Source organism: Anolis carolinensis, chromosome 4, assembly GCF_035594765.1.
Source record: "Anolis carolinensis isolate JA03-04 chromosome 4, rAnoCar3.1.pri, whole genome shotgun sequence".
Taxonomy (NCBI): domain Eukaryota; kingdom Metazoa; phylum Chordata; class Lepidosauria; order Squamata; family Dactyloidae; genus Anolis; species Anolis carolinensis.
Genome location: NC_085844.1, coordinates 59845016 through 59863717, shown reverse-complemented (window position 1 = coordinate 59863717; position 18702 = coordinate 59845016). Strand labels below are relative to the sequence as shown.

Here is an 18702-nt window from a genome sequence, read left to right as displayed (position 1 = left end):
CCTGACGTTAAGTCTAGTCAGGTTTGACTCTGGGGGTTGATGCTCATCTCCATTTCTAAGCTGAAGAGCCAGCGTTATCCATAGACACCTCCATGGTCATGTGGCTGGCATGACTGCATGGAGCACCATTACCTTCCTGCCAGAGCGGTACCTATTGAACTACTAACATTTGCATGTTTTCAAACTGCTAGGTTGGCAGAAAATGTGGGTAACAGCAGGAGCTACCCCGTTCCCCAGATTCGAACCGCTGACCTTTCGACGAGCAAGTTGGGCAGCTCAACCGTTTAACCCGCTGCACCACCACAGGACATGGAACAGTATGTTGTCAAAGACTTTCATGGCTGGAATCACTGGGTTGCTATGAGTTTTCCAGGCTGTATGGCCATGTTCCAGAAGCATTCTCTCCTGATGTTTTGTCCACATCTACGTCAGGCATCCTCAGAGGTTGTGAGGTTTGTTGGAAACTAAGCAAGTGAGGTTTATATATCTATGAAAAGTCCAGGGTGGGAGAAAGAACCCGTGTTTGTTGGAGGCAAGTGCTAATGTTGCAATTAATCACCTTGATTCGCATTGAAAAGCTTCAGCATTGCCCAAACACAAATCAAGGTACATGAAAGGCCCTGCAGACTAACTCAACTAGAGAAGTCAGCCATAGCAAAGCACCTGATGAACCAACCTGCACACGGCATATTATTTGAGAGCACAGAAATGCTGGACCACCATGTCAGACTACACAAAGACGCCACTGAAATCCACAAAACCTGTGGACAATTTCAACAAAAAGGAGGAAACAATGACAATGGACAAAATCTGTCTACTAGTATTTAAAAAACTCTAAAATCAGAACAGTAAATAAAGAACAACACTCAGAAAACAGAGGAATTCCAGACAAGAATAAATCTGAGCCAGCTAACACCTCCCAACAAAGGATTCCCCCAGGCAGGAATCAAGCCAGGCTTTGAAGCTGCAAGGCTTTTTAATGCTCATCATGGTGATTAATGGCAACATTCACACCTGCCTCCAACACACAAGAGTTCTTTCTCCCACCCTGGACAGATATATAAACCTCACTTGCTTAGTTTCCAATATACCTCAGCAACCTCTAAGGATGCCTGCCATAGATGTGGGCGAAACGTCGGGAGAGAATGCTTCTGGAACATAACCATACAGCCCGGAAAACTCATAGCAACCCAAAATCCTATGAAATTCTATGAAGTTCTAATGCTCATCATGGTGATTAATTGCAACATTCACACCTGCTTCCAACAGACAAGAGTTCTTTCTCCCACCCTGGACCCTGGATAGATACATAAACCTCACTTGCTTAGTTTCCAACATAGGAGCCTCCGGGGGCCTAGGGGATAAAAGCCTTGTGACTTGAAGGTTGGGTTGCTGACCTGAAGGCTGCCAGGTTCGAATCCCACCCGGGGAGAGCGCGGATGAGCTTCCTCTATCAGCTCCAGCTCCATGCGGGGACATGAGAGAAGCCTCCCACAAGGATGGTAAAACATCAAAAAAACATCCGGGCGTCCCCTTGCAGACGGCCAATTCTCTCACTCCAGAAGCAACTCCGGTTGCTCCTGACACGAAAAAAAAAGTTTCCAACAGACCTCACAACCTCTGAGGATGCCTGCCATCGATGTGGGCGAAACGCCGGGAGAGAATGGTTCTGGAACATGGCCAATACTGTCCGGGAAACTCACAGCAACTCAGTGATTCCAGGCAGCCATGAAAGCCTTCGACAACATACTGTCCCCTGGTGGGGCAACGAGTTAAGCCGCTGAGCTGTTGAACTGGCTGACCGAAAGGTCAGCGTCTCAAATCTGGGGAGCGGAGTGAGCTCCCGCTGTTAGCCCCAGCTTCTGCCAACCTAGCATTTCGAAAACATGCAAATGTGAGCCTACCTAGATTGTTAGGAATTGTGGGAGTTGGAGTCCAAAATACCTGGAGGGCGGAAGTTTGTGGAGATGCCCCTTGGATGCTCAGTATCATACTCTGGAGACCCCACCAGAGTTCCGTGTTCTCATCCCTTCCACAAGTGCCCTATAATCCTTCACTGCCCCTTTCAGTATTAAAGAGAGCCCTATGTATTGGCATCAATGGACGGGGCTCCTTCTATGCACCTTCTACGGGGTGCACTGAGGCTCCCACCAGGGAAGGAGGGGGGAGGGGGCTTGGGCCAATGGGGAGACGCCTCGGCGGGCGGGGGGCGTGGCTCCGGGGCTCGGGGCGGCCTCTCGGCGTGCGCCCAGGACGAGGAGCAGAGCTGCTCCTGCCGCTGCAGGTGGAGGAGAGCTTTTCCCCCTCCGCCTCCTCCTCCGCCTCCGGAGCTTTGGAAGCGCGCTCGGCTCTTCGCCGCGGATTCCTCCCAGCGTGCTCCTCCTCCTCTTCTTCCTCCGCACTTTTCCTTCAGCGGCGCCGCCGGAGCAGCGTCCCTGTTCTCCTCAGGTGAGCCTCCTCCGGGACTTTGGGGAGGGACAAGGCAGGGAAGGACCCCGAGAAAGGGAGCGGGCGAAAGGCTGTGCGGTCCTGTCCTTGGTTTGAGGTCAGGGCTGAGCCTTCCCCACTGAGTGGCCAGGGCTGGGGGAAGGAAGAGGAGCCGGACACGCGTCTACGCCTCCACACGAGCCCGTAGTCGCGTGCCTGGGAGCCCGCGCGCAGACTTAGCCTCTCTCCCCCGCCCTGCCTGCCTGCCTGCCCAGGTCGGCCCTTGGAGGGGTCAGCGCCAGTGCGCCTGCGCAGGAGGGGGCCGGCTAATCCTCTCTTGATCCCCCTCCGTCCGCGGTCCCTTTGCGGCCAGGAAGAATCCTTGTGGCCTTCCCTTGGCGGACAGACACCTCTCTCCCTCCATCCCCGGCCCTTCTGCCTTCCCAGATTTCCAATACTAAAGTTAGCATCGCCCATGCTGTCTTCTTTCCCATTTTGGGAAAGCTGAGAGGAAGGAGAGCAACTCCTTGAAAAGGAGGATCTGTGGGTATCCCGCTCAGCCGAAAAGACCTGCAGCAAATCTAGACTGGAACACTCTCCAGAAGACAAAATGATTTAATACCGGATTGCTATACTTTGGACATATCAGGAGAAGTCATGGCTCCATCGCAAAGACAGCCTTTCGCTCCGTAAGCATTCGGAAAAGATGATGGATATATCAAGGAAGACACAGTGCGAGACTGCAGGATTTGTATGGCAGGGTGACTTGGAGGTCTCTCATTCATGGGGCCACCCTAAATCAAAGTCAACCATGGTGGTGTTTCTTGGACACACAGTACGTCACATTTCTTATCTCGGCACAGTTCACAAAGCAGCTGTTCTTTGGCAGCTGACATGCCTTCGATGTTGATTGAGATTATTGTCATAGTTGGTCCTGAAAAGGTCCGTTGGTTGGTTGGTTTGGTTGGTTGCATGCTGCAAGTCGCTTCTGGTTGTGAGAGAATCAGCCGTCTACAAAGACGTTGCACAGGGGACGCCCGGATGTGTTGCGATCCTGTGTGGAGACTTCTCTCATGTCACAGAAGACTGGGTGACTTGGACGGCGCTGAACAGACTGTACTCTGGCACCATGAGATGAAGAGCCAATCTTAAGAAATGGGGCCACAAAGTGGAGTCCACAACATGCGAGTGTGGAGAAGAGCAAACACAGACCACCTACTACATGCACAATGGAGGACCTTACAGCAACATCAGAGGCACTCCAAGTGGTCAACTACTGGTCAAAAGACGTTTAGTATAATGCCAAGTTTTTAATTTTGTGTTTTTAAATACATTTCAACTCTACCCTCGGTTTGCTTCTGACACAATAAATAAATAACAATGGTGGTTAACAGCAACTGATGGAATCTTATGGTGGAGGTCTCTCTAGATGTCAAGATGACTGAAAATGAGATGGACGTACTTTTTGGACCTATCAAGAAAAGCTATGACTCCCTATAAAAGAGAAGGTTTGGTGAGGTAGAAAGCAGTAGGAAATGAGGAAGATCACATTCCAGGTGGATATATCAAGGAAGACACATCCCCGACTCTGCAGGATTTGAGTCAGGGTGTGGATGACAGGGTGACATGGAGGTCTCTCATTCATGGGGACACCATAAATCGAAGTTGACTTGATGGCAGTTAACAATTGATGTGAGCGAAATGTCAGAAGAGAATGCTTCTGGAATATGGCCATACTGTTCGGAAAACTCACAACAACCCAACAATGGATTGATTTGTACGTATTTTCAGTTCAGTATCAAGACCAACATTAGCTCCCCAACTTCTCACTGCCCATGTGTTCCTGGATCAACCTCCCATCATGGCTTATGCCTTGCGACTTGTTCCTTAAATTCAAGTGGAAGGTTGGGGATCTTATCCTTTCCTTCCTTCTGCCTATTCTTCATAAGCTTCTTTCAAATTTTTTAACCTGTTTGCTTTTGGCAGAAATTCACGTTGTGTTCTCAGCTCCACCAACTACTCCACAAATAGCTAATGGTTTGGGCGAGAAAGATGGGATGCAAGGCTGCTCTCTTCATTTCCATGTTTCAATGAAATAAAAAAGGAAGACTCGTGTACTGAAGGAGACTGGATATTATTCTGTATGTTTGGGGATACCATATTCTTCTTATGTCTCTTCCAATTTTTGGGGGGTCGAGTTTCTTCTCTCTTGAGCTCAAATGTTTATATGAGGTCTGTGTTCTTTTTCCTTGGATTTTGTGCACTGTATGAACCTGATAGTGATTCTCTCCTTGCTTATGATTTGCAATTCCTTTCCCCCATTAAGAGGGAATAGGATTTGAAACAGGCAGAAGGCTCTTGGCTCTCAGCAGATGGTTGGTCTGGATTGTGAGTGGGGTGTGTGCTGGAACGATTCTAGGCACACAGGAGATTCTTGCTGTCTCATACCCACAGCAGGATCAAGTGATGGTGCAGAAGGGACTGTGGGCACCCTGCAGTACCGCCTGTGGGGGAAACAATCAGACGCTCTAAGGAAGCTGGTGGCATGGCATTAATAGATACATAAGCAGCTGTAATGAACAGTGTGTGGGCGATGTGAGATTTTCCTTTCCAAGAAAGGAAACGTGTTCTTTGGCTTTTAGGAAGACTGGACTTCTGGCCATCAGCAGGATGGAAGTACATTTCTGTGTTTGCTAAATTACTTTAGTTCTCTTGATTGGATGGAATGAATAGGTCAATTTTAAATGTAGTAATGCCTTTATGTCTTGCCTTCTTTATAAAGCAAATTTCACTGGTCTGCTTTACCAAAATACATTGCTAATATTTATGTACATCAGACGTATACTTGTAAAGATTCATGTGTCTTATTCTTTCATTTTTCCTTGCGGTGTGTTTTTGATACGCTTCCATAGTCCTTGTATCAGACCTTTTGTATTCCGTCAAATTTCTCTACGTAGGTAATTGTTTGTGATAATTAGCAAAAAGAAAGAAAAGGTAGCGTGGCAATTATATCTTTTCCCTCTTACTGGCTTACATTTTCAACTAGTGCGCATGTGCTTACAGGCATACAATTTGACTCAGAAGTATTTTGAAAAATGAATCATAGTAAAGAATATTTGTCTCCTACCATTTACCTTGATATTCATAGAGATGGTGAGGAAATGAAAATAATATAGTTGCTACTATGTACATAAAAGTGTGTGTGTGTGTATTCCTGTAAACCCCTGCCTTCTATTATTTTTTTCCTTACCTCACCCGCTGGCTCCAAATGGGAATTTAAGAGTAATGGGTGAGGAAGCAGTAACTGATAAGCATACCAGTTTCCCTTTCCAGCTACTTTAGCTGTGGGAGAGAAAAACTCTAAAGGCCCTCCTTTATCTCCAAGAGTAATTAGGATCCTTTTTTAGTAAGCTTATGTTGGGGTTCTTCTTAAAGCTGGATTCCTTCCAAGAGCGACTATGTTTATCTTTGTCTCTGCAGAATACAGTTGTTTCACACGCTGGCTGCAGCTTGTGCCTCCCCTGCAGTTCAGTGACATTACAGCGAGCTTTGCTTAAGCTAATTGCTGATTGTCCGAACAAGTGGCTGAGAGGAGAGGAGAGTCACGGTTCTAATAGGAGCTGGGCAGTTTTATTTCGGAAGTGAGAGAGCACTTGGCTGGGTAGGGGTATTGCAACCTTAGGAAGGGATGGGTAGGGATTCTGCTGAAAGTTGTTGTTTCCAAAGAGCAATCCACAGATTGGATAGGGTTAAAGTGCATTAATGACTAATAATGCTCAGAGTCCATATTTAAAGACTGCATCAGCAAATTCAATCTGTGCTTACCCAGTGTCAGGTAAGTCCTGGAGGTTTCAGAGGTATGGCAGAAATGACTCGTGCTTGTGAACTATGCTGAAATTATTCCACCTATCCTGTGCAGTTGGATGCTGACTAATAGTTGGTTAATTCTGTCTCTCTGGAATATAATGAACAGTTATTCTGATATAGTTTCCTTGGTCCCACTTTTCAAATTAATTAAAGAATTGATCACATAAGAAGGACAATAAAAGGTCCCAGCATGGATTGATTCTGTTCAAGGCTTCAGTTAGCCCAGCCATTTGGTATGTTCAGTCTTTTTAGAAATATTTCTAATTTTTTTTACTGATTTAAAAAAAACATTCAGCAAACAAAGCATCATTTTAAACCCACTGATATTGCACTCTTATGTCTGAATTGTGTGTGGGTTTTTTTTGCGGGGGGGGGGGGGGGTGTCTACAAAATATCCATACTCAGATAATTAAATTTGCCATTTGTATATATCATATATATCCTGTTGTTTCTCCTGACTATAATAAAGCCATATTTAAAGACTATTTTAATTAAGGACATATTGATAGGAATCTGATCACTATTTTCCCTTTCTGTCTGAATCTAGGAAAGATACTTTAATTTAAAACTAGTACCAGGGAGCCCCCGGTAATCGAACTTGCTGACCAAAATGTTGGCAGTTTGAATCTGCAGAGCAGGGTGAGTTCCTGCTATAAGCCCCTAGCCAACCTAGCAGTTCAGAAACATGCAGATGTAAGTAGATCAATAGGTACTGCTCTGGTGGGAAGGTAACGGCGCTTCATGCAGTCATGCTGGCCACATGACCTTGGAGATGTCTATGAACAACGTTGGCTCTTCAGCTTAGAAATTGGGATGTGCACCAACCCCCAGAGTTGGACACCACTATATTTAATGTCAGGGGAAAACCTTTACTTACCAGGTTTTAGTAAAGAGCTGGGTGCGGTCAGGCTAACTGAAGTTCAATTGAGACAAATCAGAACTGTTCCTTGTCAGCTGAGAGACAGATCATAGAATAAAACTTTTAATTGGGTCACACTTTTCTTGCACACTCTGAATTCCTGTTTGGGAGCATTATTGGATTCTGCCATAAACCTGGATACCTAGGATACTGAGCAGCTTAACAAGTTGGGCATGTTTAGCCTGCAGAAGAGAAGGCTGAGAGGAGATATGATATCCATGTATAAATATGTGAGGGGAAATCATAAGGAGGAGGGAGCAAGTTTGTTTTCTGCTGCCCTGGAGACTAGGACGCGGAGCAATGGCTTTAAACTGCAGGAAAGGAGATTCCATCTGAACATCAGGAAGAACTTCCTCACTGTAAGAGCTGTTCGGTAGTGGAACTCTCTGCCCCGGACTGTGGTGGAGGCTCCTTCTTTGGAGGCTTTTAAGCAGAGGCTGGATGGCCATTTGTCGGGGGTGCTTTGAATGCAATTCCTGCTTCTTGGCAGGCGTTTGGACTGGATGGCCCATGAGGTCTCTTCCAACTCTATTATTCTATGATTCTATGAAATGCATTTGTATAATTTAGGCTAGTGTGCCAACTGTATCAACCCCTGAAAAATTCTAATCTGGTTTTGGTGACATTTCTTTATATATGGCGTTGTCTCTTAAAAGTGTTTGCCAACTTATCTTGTTCCAAAAATATTGTGGTATTACTTTTTACTATAGCCAACATGGTGAATTGGTTCGAGATTGGAGACCAGATATCAAATCCCCACTCAACCATGTAAACCATGATTTTTTATTTACAGAAGAAGTTAAAGAAAACCCCATGATAGATTTGCATTAGAGTTGCCATAAGTCAGAAATGCTTTTAAGACACACCACAGCATGTTACAGAGAATGTGAACTTCCATTGTTTTAACAGCGTTGTTGTCTATCTTTTTGTTTCATGCCTTGAACAATGGCCCACAAGGCCTTGTATGACTTTGATTTTGAGTTCTTTGGGGGAAAGTCTTCTTTCAGTCTCACCATTTCAGAGGCATTTTTGGCAATGATTAGGGAACCATTTTCACAGCTTGGAACTCCCTGCCAAGAATGACTAGACTCCCCAATTGTCTCTATTAGCTTCTGAAAACCATTTGTTCATGAAGGTTTCTGGCAGTTAGACTGGCTTGTGTAAAGGTGTTTTTTAAAATCTGGGTTGATTCTCCCTTCTCTTTTGTTTTGGCTTGTTTTTGTCTTCCTAACTTCTTTTTGAAGTTACTTTTTTACCTTTGTGTGATGCTTTTAATTGGTAATTGTATACATGTTATTATCAGTGGCCTGGATCCCTGTTTCTTGGAAGAAAGGTGACACATCAATCTAACAAACAAACAAGCAACAACAATATGACTTGGGGAAGATTTTGTGTTTTAATTTTTTGAAGAGTGCATATTTCACACCTCTGGATAGAGATGCTCTGGAGATGTAATGGAATATGTGTACTTCTAGTTGTATCCCATTTGTCCAATTGTGCCCCTTAAATTTAATGTCAAAACTAATCAGTAAACATTTTAAAGGAAATCTTCTGAAGTATGCCATCTACCTTCACCTGCATACTTTGCTTTTTCAAAAAAGTACACAGTGTAAAACGTACTTCATAAATAAATCTACAACAGTTACTCATCTTTTTAAACCCATATGCTAAGTTTTAAGTTATTTTTGTAATTTCTGGGAAGATAAAAGCATCAGATCCTGTTGGAGACTGCAAATGAATACCAGACTATATTTAGCTGTATAGCTGTAGGCTATATTTCAGAGGAAAGAACAGGCAACATCACCTCTGAATCATAGAATCATAGAATCATAGAATAGTAGAGTTGGAAGAGACCACATGGGCCATCTAGTCCAACCCCCTGCTAAGAAGCAGGAAATCGCATTCAAAGCACCCCCGACAGATGGCCATCCAGCCTCTGCTTAAAAGCCTCCAAGGAAGGAGCCTCCACCACGGCCCCGGGGAGAGAGTTCCACTGTCGAACAGCTCTCACAGTGAGGAAGTTCTTCCTGATGTTCAGGTGGAATCTCCTTTCCTGTAGTTTGAAGCCATTGTTCCGTGTCCTAGTCTGCAGGGCAGCAGAAAACAAGCTTTCTCCCTCTTCCCTATGACTTCCCTTCACGTATTTGTACATGGCTATCATGTCTCCTCTCAGCCTTCTCTTCTGCAGGCTAAACATGCCCAGCTCTTTAAGCCGCTCCTCATAGGGCTTGTTCTCCAGACCCTTAATCATTTTAGTCGCCCTCCTCTGGACGCTTTCCAGCTTGTCAACATCTCCCTTCAACTGTGGTGCCCAAAATTGGACACAGTATTCCAGGTGTGGTCTGACCAAGGCAGAATAGAGGGGGAGCATAACTTCCCTGGATCTAGACGCTATTCCCCTATTGATGCAGGCCAGAATCCCATTGGCTTTTTTAGCAGCCGCATCACATTGTTGGCTCATGTTTAACTTGTTGTCCACGAGGACTCTAAGGTCTTTTTCGCACACACTGCTGTCAAGCCAGGCGTCCCCCATTCTGTATCTTTGATTTCCATTTTTTCTGCCGAAGTGAAGTATCTTGCATTTGTCCCTGTTGAACTTCATTTTGTTAGTTTTGGCCCATCTCTCTAGTCTGTCAAGATCGTTTTAAATTCTGCTCCTGTCTTCTGGAGTGTTAGCTATCCCTCCCAGTTTTGTGTCGTCTGCAAACTTGATGATCGTGCCTTCTAACCCTTCGTCTAAGTCGTTAATAAAGATGTTGAACAGAACCGGGCCCAGGACGGAGCCCTGCGGCACTCCACTTGTCACTTCTTTCCATGATGAAGACGACGCATTGGTGAGCACCCTTTGGGTTCGTTCGCTTAGCCAATTACAGATCCACCTAACCGTAGTTTTGTCTAGCCCACATTTTACTAGTTTGTTTGCCAGAAGGTCGTGGGGGACTTTGTCGAAGGCCTTACTGAAATCCAGGTAGGCTACATCCACAGCATTCCCTGTATCGACCCAACTCGTAACTCTATCGAAAAAAGAGATCAGATTAGTCTGGCATGACTTGTTTTTGGTAAATCCGTGTTGACTATTAGCAATGACCGCATTTGTTTCTAAGTGTTCGCAGACCACTTCCTTAATGATCTTTTCCAGAATTTTGCCTGGTATTGACGTGAGGCTGACCGGACGGTAATTGTTTGGGTCGTTCTTTTTTCCCTTCTTGAAGATAGGGACCACATTCGCCCTCCTCCAATCTGCTGGGACTTCTCCCGTTCTCCAAGAACTCTCGAAGATAATTGCCAGTGGTTCTGAAATAACTTCCGCTAGTTCCTTCAGTACTCTTGGGTGTAGCTGATCTGGCCCTGGGGACTTGAATTCGTTTAGAGAGCCCAAGTGTTCCTGGACAACTTGTTTCCCTATTTGGGGTTGGATTTCCCCCAATCCTTCGTCCATTCCGTGTTGCTGAGGTTGAAGATGGCTTTCTTTTTCTGAGAAGACCGAGGCAAAGAAGGCATTAAGTAGTTCTGCCTTTTCCCTGTCCCCTGTCGCCATCACCCCATCTTCTCCTTGCAATGGCCCTATTGCCTCCTTTTTCTTCCTTTTTCTACCAACGTAAGCAAAAAAGCCTTTTTTTGTTGTTTTTTATGTCCCTGGCAAGCCTGAGCTCATTTTGCGCTTTAGCCTTGCGAACCTTTTCCCTACAGGTGTTGGCTATACGTTTGAATTCTTCTTTGGTGATTTCTCCCCTTTTCCACTTCTTGTGCATGTCACTTTTGAGCTTTAGCTCAGTTAGAAGTTCTTTGGACATCCATTCTGGCTTCTTTGCACTTGTCTTATTTTTCTTCTTTGTTGGCACTGTTTGCATTTGCGCCTTGAGTATTTCACTTTTGAAAAACTCCCATCCATCCTTAACTCCCTTGTTTTTTAATATCGGCGTCCATGGAATGCCGCTCAGTAATTCCTTCATTTTTTGGAAGTCAGCTCTCTTAAAGTCCAGAATGCGTGTTTGACTTGTCTTAGTTTCAGCATTCCTTTGTATTGCAAACTGCAGGAGCACATGGTCACTTGCCCCTAAGGATCCAACCACTTCAACTGTATTGATCAGGTCTTCCACATTTGTTAAGATTAGATCAAGAGTTGCTGATCCCCTTGTTGCCTCTTCTACCTTCTGGACCATAAAATTATCTGCAAGGCAAGTGAGGAATTTGTTGGACTTTGTACTCTTGGCTGAGTTTGTTTTCCAGCAGATATCGGGATAATTGAAATCGCCCATGACTACTATATCTCTTCTTTGTGCCTGTTTGCTCAGCTGTTGACAGAAGGCTTCATCAAGTCCTTCATCCTGACTCGGAGGTCTGTAGTAGACACCCACGACAAGATCTTTTTGAGTCCCGGTTCCCTTGATTCTTATCCAGATGAGTATTCCTTGCCTATGAAAACCTTCATGGAATTACCATTAATCAACATGCAAATTGAGGAACATACACCCACAAAAGGTTGAAAAGGAAAGCAGGAACCAAATCTATTAATATAGTTTTTTAAGAAATACTTTAAAATTGTTTTTATTTATTTATTTATTTATTTTTGTATTACCTTCCAGCCCATAACGTTTTCCAAAACAATGAACACACAAAAATCTATTTAAACCACACAGAGATAAAACATTTTAAATACACGTTAAAATACTCTTCAAAAATCTTTTTAAAAATCTTAAAGGCAATGTAAAAACAATACTAAAACCTAATTTTGAAACAATTTAAATAGCAATTTCAAAGACGAAATGCCATGGGAAAAGTACTGTTTTGGCTACTAGCTGAAAGCTTAAAAGAGATGGTGCCAGCCTAACATCTTTAGCTAAGGTGTTCCATTGTTGAGGTGCTGCTACAGAGAAAGCCATTGCATGAACCCAATCACCTTAACTTCACAAAGTGTGGGACACACAAGCTCCTCTAAAGATCTCAAATATTTGTCAGGTTCATAAGAGAGGGCTTCAAGTCCCAGCCAGTTTATCACCTGTTAAGATTTCTGGGAGTTGAAGGCTAAAACATCTGGGGACCCACAGGTTGAGAACCACTGTGTTATATGGTCTTTAAAATGCACAGCTGACATTAATCTGACTGCTGTGTTCAGCAGCAGGTTCAGGTTCTGAATAAGGACAACCCCATGTAGAACAGTGGTTCTCAACCTGGGTTGCCCAGATGTTTTTGGACTACAACTCCCAGTGATCCCAGCAAGTTTACCAGCTGTTAGGCCAAAAACATCTGGTGACCCCAGGTTGAGTACCACTGATGTAGAACATATTGCAGTAATCTCAAAACATGAACCATTTTGGCCAAGTTTGCTTTCTGCAACAATGAACACATCTGGCACAGCAGCTGAAGCTAAGCAGATTTGCTCCCAGCACCCACAGCAACATGGCTTTCCAGGAGAAGCACAGGGTCCAAGAGCACCCTCAAACAATGAGCCTGATCTGCAATACTCACAACAGGTTGGTTTTTCAACTGACTGGCAGCATTTCTATTTTGTCTGGATTAAACTTTAGGGCCTTTCCACATAGCCCTATATCCCAGAATATCAAGGCAGAAAATCCCACATTATCTGCTTTGAACTGGAATATATAGCAGTGTGGACTCAGAGAACCCAGTTCAAAGCAGATATTTTGGGATTTTCTGCCTTGATATTCTGGAATATAGTATTGTGTGGAAGTGTCTATTACAGACTGGGGACCCTTCCACACAGGGCTCCTGTGCCTCAATGAATGAGTTGTGTATGAATGGGGAGTATAGCCATGAATGTTCAGGCATGGGATGCATATATTGAATTTCTTCACCCACTTCTGACCCCAAAATTCCCTTTGAGGAAGTGTTTGCATTGGGGCTTAAGACACTCCCTTCCTTTTCTGTAAGGAGTATTAGTCAAACATAGACGTGATACTCTCGTTCACCCTAAACAAAAAGGATTCATAGGCCAAAGCAGATTGTTCACCTAGAGTTTACATGCATCAGCAATGCAATATTTATAACATAACAATGGTCTGACTTCATGTAACTGTCAAGATCAATTTCTTTAATTAATTAAAAACTGTATAGGTGTGTTTACATGGGAAATTATTTCTGAACCCTTGTGGTTCTATTTTTAATTTGACTGTTGTTGCTAAGGCTGTATGCATGCAATATTTTCCATTGCTGAAATACTTAGAATGTTTTATAATAGCCTATTAATAGTCTTCATTATTTGCTCTTGAAATGTAGCCACCACATATGTTGATCGCTGTAAGTTGAACATGACAACATATTTATAGATGGAAAGCACTTCTGGAGAAAGAAAAGGAGGATGACAGCTACATATTAATAAATGATAAATCCTAACATCAAATTATTATTGTTCATGAAAAGAATATTTAGAAAGATTATCAATTGAACTTTAAAATACTAACTGATGGATTAAAGGGGTCTAGAAACACATATATGGAGGAAAACTCTTTGGTGTTATTCAACAGATGCCAACCAAATAATCCTGATAGCATAGATAAGAGGTTTAGCAGCATAAAAACAGGCAATACATATAAACCATGCTAGTGACATTAATAATAGTACTGATGCAAAGCTGGAACATATATTTTGAGATTCATGAAACCCTTGTATATGGTTGTGCATAAAATAAATTGAGGGTGGCCGTCCAGTTGGAATTATTTGGGAATAAATCCAGTTGAGTTAAATTAGATTAATTTTAGAGTAGATATGTATGTTTTTACATTGTTATTCACATGACTTATTTCTGGAGTATTGCTTAAAATGCTATATTCTCTTGGGAAAGTTTCCATTGTTGAGGCAATTTAGCTATGTCAAGAATGAGTTCAGTCTATAGAAATCAACTGTATATTGCCACAGGGGAAAGTACTATAAATACTCAAAACTAGCATTGGTGGTTACTTTGCCCACCGTATGTGCTGAGATAAACTTGATGTGAAGTTTTTGTGACTCTGCTTTAGTGTGTATATTTGGTGTTTCTAATGGCACCATATGATTCATTTCTCACTTAATCATTCCCACTTTTCTCATCCATAATTTGGATGGATCAAATGTGAGTCATCATATTCTTTAAAAAGACAAAGGCATTATTCTCACTTTAACCTGCACTGAAGAATCAACTTCCAAATTGTTTGTTAAAACTAACTCTACCATGAAGTTAGATCACGTGTTGCTTCACTGACCATCAAGTAAGCCAGGAAGTAATATCTTGGATAGTTAGTGCTATATTCTAGTAATAGATATCTCCGGGAAAAAAGTGGAAGGTGTATTGATTTAAGAGTTTTTCTTTAAAAATAGAATATCTACTTGAAGATATTCACAGCTAACTTGATGCCTGAAGAATTGTAATTTCAGTGTCTGGTGAAGAAGTAATTGTCCCTAAAATTGCTGCATGGAGCTGAACCAACACTTTCAGCTTCATAACTTTTGTCATACACAGATGGAGAGAGTGAGGCTTGACAGCATGTAAGAAGAGAAATGCCAGGAAATTGCTCTGTTTGTTCTGCTCCCCACCCAAACCCACCTGTCCACTTGCTAAGGGGCAAAGGAGACACACAATGTGTGGGACATGAAAATGCTCCAATCATGTGGGAAGTGCAATTCACCAAGACACAATTGATTTCACTATGAGGACTCAGCTTAAATGCTTCAGAAGAGAAGCTTGTGGATAAAAAGGGTGGGATACATTGTGAGCTCATCATCCACATAACTGATTTTGTTTTTGAAAATCGTACTGTGCCGGCCAGTTTTGTATAGATCCACATTAACACATAGAAGACCCCCCAGTCTGCATAAGATACACAGGGCAGCTAAACAGATGACAAAGTATACTTTTATTCCACTCTTGTTTAAGTGGGCTGGCTACTAATAAAGAGCTTAAATGCACCATTACAAAGGAAACTTCAACTATGTCTTTGCTCATTTTTAGAAAGCTTTCAATCCAGTGGAATAGTGATTACTAATTTCTCACTAGATTAGAAGCCTTTCCCCCCTAAAGATAGTGAAACAAAGCAGTTTTGCCTGTCTGTGGCTGAGTATATTTGATATGATTGTGGATATACTTTCACAAAGTACAATATGAATATAGTTTTGAGAATGTGTTTAGATTATAAACATTATGGTTTTAGAAGTTAATTTTGGGAAGAGGGATTTTTTTTTCTCAAAACAACAGCCTCAACACAATGTTTTCATGATTGCAGCGTTTCTGGAAATGTCACATCTCTTGCCCAGCACATTTATGTAGACTTTGTCAATAAACTGCCAAATTGGAATCATTTGCAAAGCATGGCAAATGGTCTCTGTACTATCTAGATAAAGCCTTTTGCTTGTGTGTAGAAAATTAATGGGACAATGTTTCTTTACTTAGGAAATAGGCAGATTGTACTCAGGAAAGGCTATTAGGAGTCACGAAGAATACTTTGTAAGATCAAAAACAGGAAATTATCAGTTGGTTGTAAAGAAAACCTGACGTACTATATTGATACTCAAAGGTCTTTATTTTCCTTACTCATGTTTGGAGCAGTAGTAGTAATGTATTTATTTATCACCCACCTCTCCTTGCTGCTTGAGGCAGAATACAACATGATAAAACGGAACACTATTAAAATATATATAACAAATATACACAAATGTACACATACTGCTGTGGGATAATCAGTCTCTAAACATATTCTATCCAACCAAATGTTTGTGTGTGTGTGTGTGTGTGTGTGTGTGTGTACATATGCTTAATCTTTCTCTCAGGTCTGTTTGTCCATCCATCCACACACAGAGACAGACACTTCGGTGGTATATATGCATGTTCCAATTACTTATATATAATATTTAAAACTGGACAGTTATCCGGGTTTTTTTTTCTGGAGCTCACAAGTCCCTCCCCATGAGTTAGTAAGTGAACAGTGTGGCTACAATAGCCAGCTAATCCATTTAATCTCTTGTTTTGACAGCTATTTCAGGGATGTAAAGTGGAAGCATAATTTTGAGTCTCTTTGGATTCATATTTAAAATAAATGTCAAAAGCGACACAAAATTGCCATATTAGCTTTCATAAGATGTTTAACTGCTTGTTATATGGGGATCTCTGTATGATGTGTCACTACTGCTGTTGTCAATAGTGTTTCCCTCAAAGCAGTGGTTCTCAATCTGTGGGTCCCCAGATGTTTTGGCCTTCAACTCCCAGAAATCCTAACAGCTGGTAAACTGGCTAGGATTTCTGGGAGCTGTTGGCCAAGAACATCTGGGGACCCCAGGGTGAGAACCACTGTTTTAAAGAGTTGTTTTCTGTGGGGTAGCTTTCCACCTACTCTGTACTGAATCTACTCAGATTGTGTCCTGGCATGTTGTTAATGGTGTAGACTAGATGGACATTTGAGGAATATGGCCATTGCTAATACTGACAGGAAACGTCCTGATTTGCAGCTCTTGAAGTAGTGAGTTGATTGGTGCCTTGCATTCTTTCTTAAGCTTCCTAAAACTTTCACTCTTTTTGGAAACTAAAAAAGAAAAAATCCAACCACCCACTCACGGCTGGAAGACCTTAGTAATGGATGGCTTAAGGAAGTAAAATCTTTATAATAACCATGAGTAATAATGTATATTGTTACATTTTTATTCATTGAGAAAAAATATTTTTTTTAAAAAAAAAGAACAGTTTTGGAAGAACAGTCTGCTCAAACAAGGCCCAACAGGAGAAAATGAAGTTTTCTGAGCCGAATATTTATCTCCTACAACCAAAATTATTTTCTGCAGAAACAAATGCCTTCCACTGCATATAAATGTTATTTCCTGCACAGAAAATTCTGTTTTCTGTGCATGAAACTTATTTTTCTATGTAGAAAATGCCATTTTCAAAGCAAAGAGACACACAAATAAGTTTCCTGCACAGAAAACAGAATTTTCTGTGCAGGAAATAACATTTATATGCAGTGGAAGGCATTTGTTTCATGGTTTTTATAAAGATTTTACTTCCTTAAGCCATCCATTACTAAGGCCTTCTAGCCGTGAGTGGGTGAGAAGAGTTCGGATCAATGGAAATCCCTATCAAATCCACAGATTCTGCAACCTTCAGCAGCCAGGCTTGGGAATTATTGATCACCATAACGGTGCCTTAAGCTGCTGCTCAGTCCTGTAATCTGATGAATTCACTCATGCCTGCCGCAGTCAATCAATAAACTAATGTCAAGTTGTTGATTTTTTAATAAATTATGTATAAAACTTCACCTTTGGTATAAAATTATTAATTTCATCTTCATTTTCTTTTTATATGTGCTTTTTTGGATCACCTACTCATGCACCATGATCACGCTACAATGGACTGGTGATGGCTGTCATGGATATACTGGTAAGTTCTGAAACTTTGGGGGAATGAAGATGTCACTCACTCAAGAAATGCGCAAAATGTTTGACTCTTTTGTTTCTGTAGTAAAGAGGAAAGTATCATTTAGGAAGTTTTTGTCTATAAATACAGATATTGTATTATTGTATCTGACTCCATACTATTTAGGTGTCTTTTATTTTCAACAAACATGTTTGTATTGGTTAGTGATGCCAGTGCATGAAGGGGGTTTGGGGGGGGGGGGGTTGCAGGATGAAAACACAAATTATGTGTACATTTTGTTTCATATCTAAATGTGCATTTTGACAGGCATCTGTTTTGCTTTAAATGTTGTGCATTTCGAAACTTTTCAGATATTCATGACATCCATGTTCTTATCTAATGTTTAATAACACATTCTAATGATCCAGAAAGTGATATGGTCTAGAAGATACTCAAATATCGGTTGATCAAATCAGTTGCACTTGAACTGTAGTGAAAGATGTGGTGACTTAATCTCAAGGAAAATCCAGTGACACATCAAGGCATATATCTTACGTTTTGAATAATATTTTTGAATAGAGCTACTTTGTCCCATGTCTTCATATACACAGTGAAGAAATGGTCAAATCCACTTAAGTCTCACTGATTTGGTACCAGAAGTTTACATGAAAGTAATGAAGCTGTTTTATTGCCAATATTCTATGTATACCTTTTACTTCTTTTCAAGAGGTTGAATTTTTATGGAATTTGAACATGTTTTCTAGTGTGGTTTTTTTTTAAAAAAATCTAGTTATTGGGTACAGCTTGAACATTAATTAAATTGCAGTGTTTCCTGTGACATGAGAATGGTTGGGAAATGTGAACAGAAGTTTGTCTAGTGGTGCTTTGATTTTCTACGAAGTATTCTAAATGAGCGTGTGTGTGCACACTCTTACATGTTGTATTGGATTTAGATAAGTGCCTGGTTGACATTGTGCCATGAACAAAAAATGTTCTATGTGCTGGTGAGAAATGATCAAAGGCAAGTATATATACAAGCAGACCCTGAGTTACAAACATCCGAATTACAAATAACTCATAGTTAACAACAGGAGTGACACAACAGGAATTGGGAAAAATCTACCCCTCAGAAGGGAAATCCACTCCTGAAATAGCT

The 18702-nt window shown here is 41.8% G+C and overlaps 1 protein-coding gene across 11 annotated transcripts in view; it reads left to right on the top strand.

The window, feature by feature from the left end:
- Positions 1–2249: 2249 nt before the first annotated feature.
- Positions 2250–18702, top strand: part of epb41l3 (erythrocyte membrane protein band 4.1 like 3) — a 182649-nt gene continuing 166196 nt past the window's right edge. For 10 of the 11 annotated variants that reach the window (XM_062980489.1, XM_062980485.1, XM_062980483.1 and 7 more), the window contains exon 1: positions 6175–6262. In XM_062980489.1, coding sequence (XP_062836559.1) covers positions 6190–6262 — 73 coding nt within the window. In that variant the 5' untranslated portion in view covers positions 6175–6189. Of the gene's footprint in view, positions 2449–6174; positions 6263–18702 lie in introns of those variants that run through there. The other variant, XM_062980480.1, reaches the window with a different exon arrangement.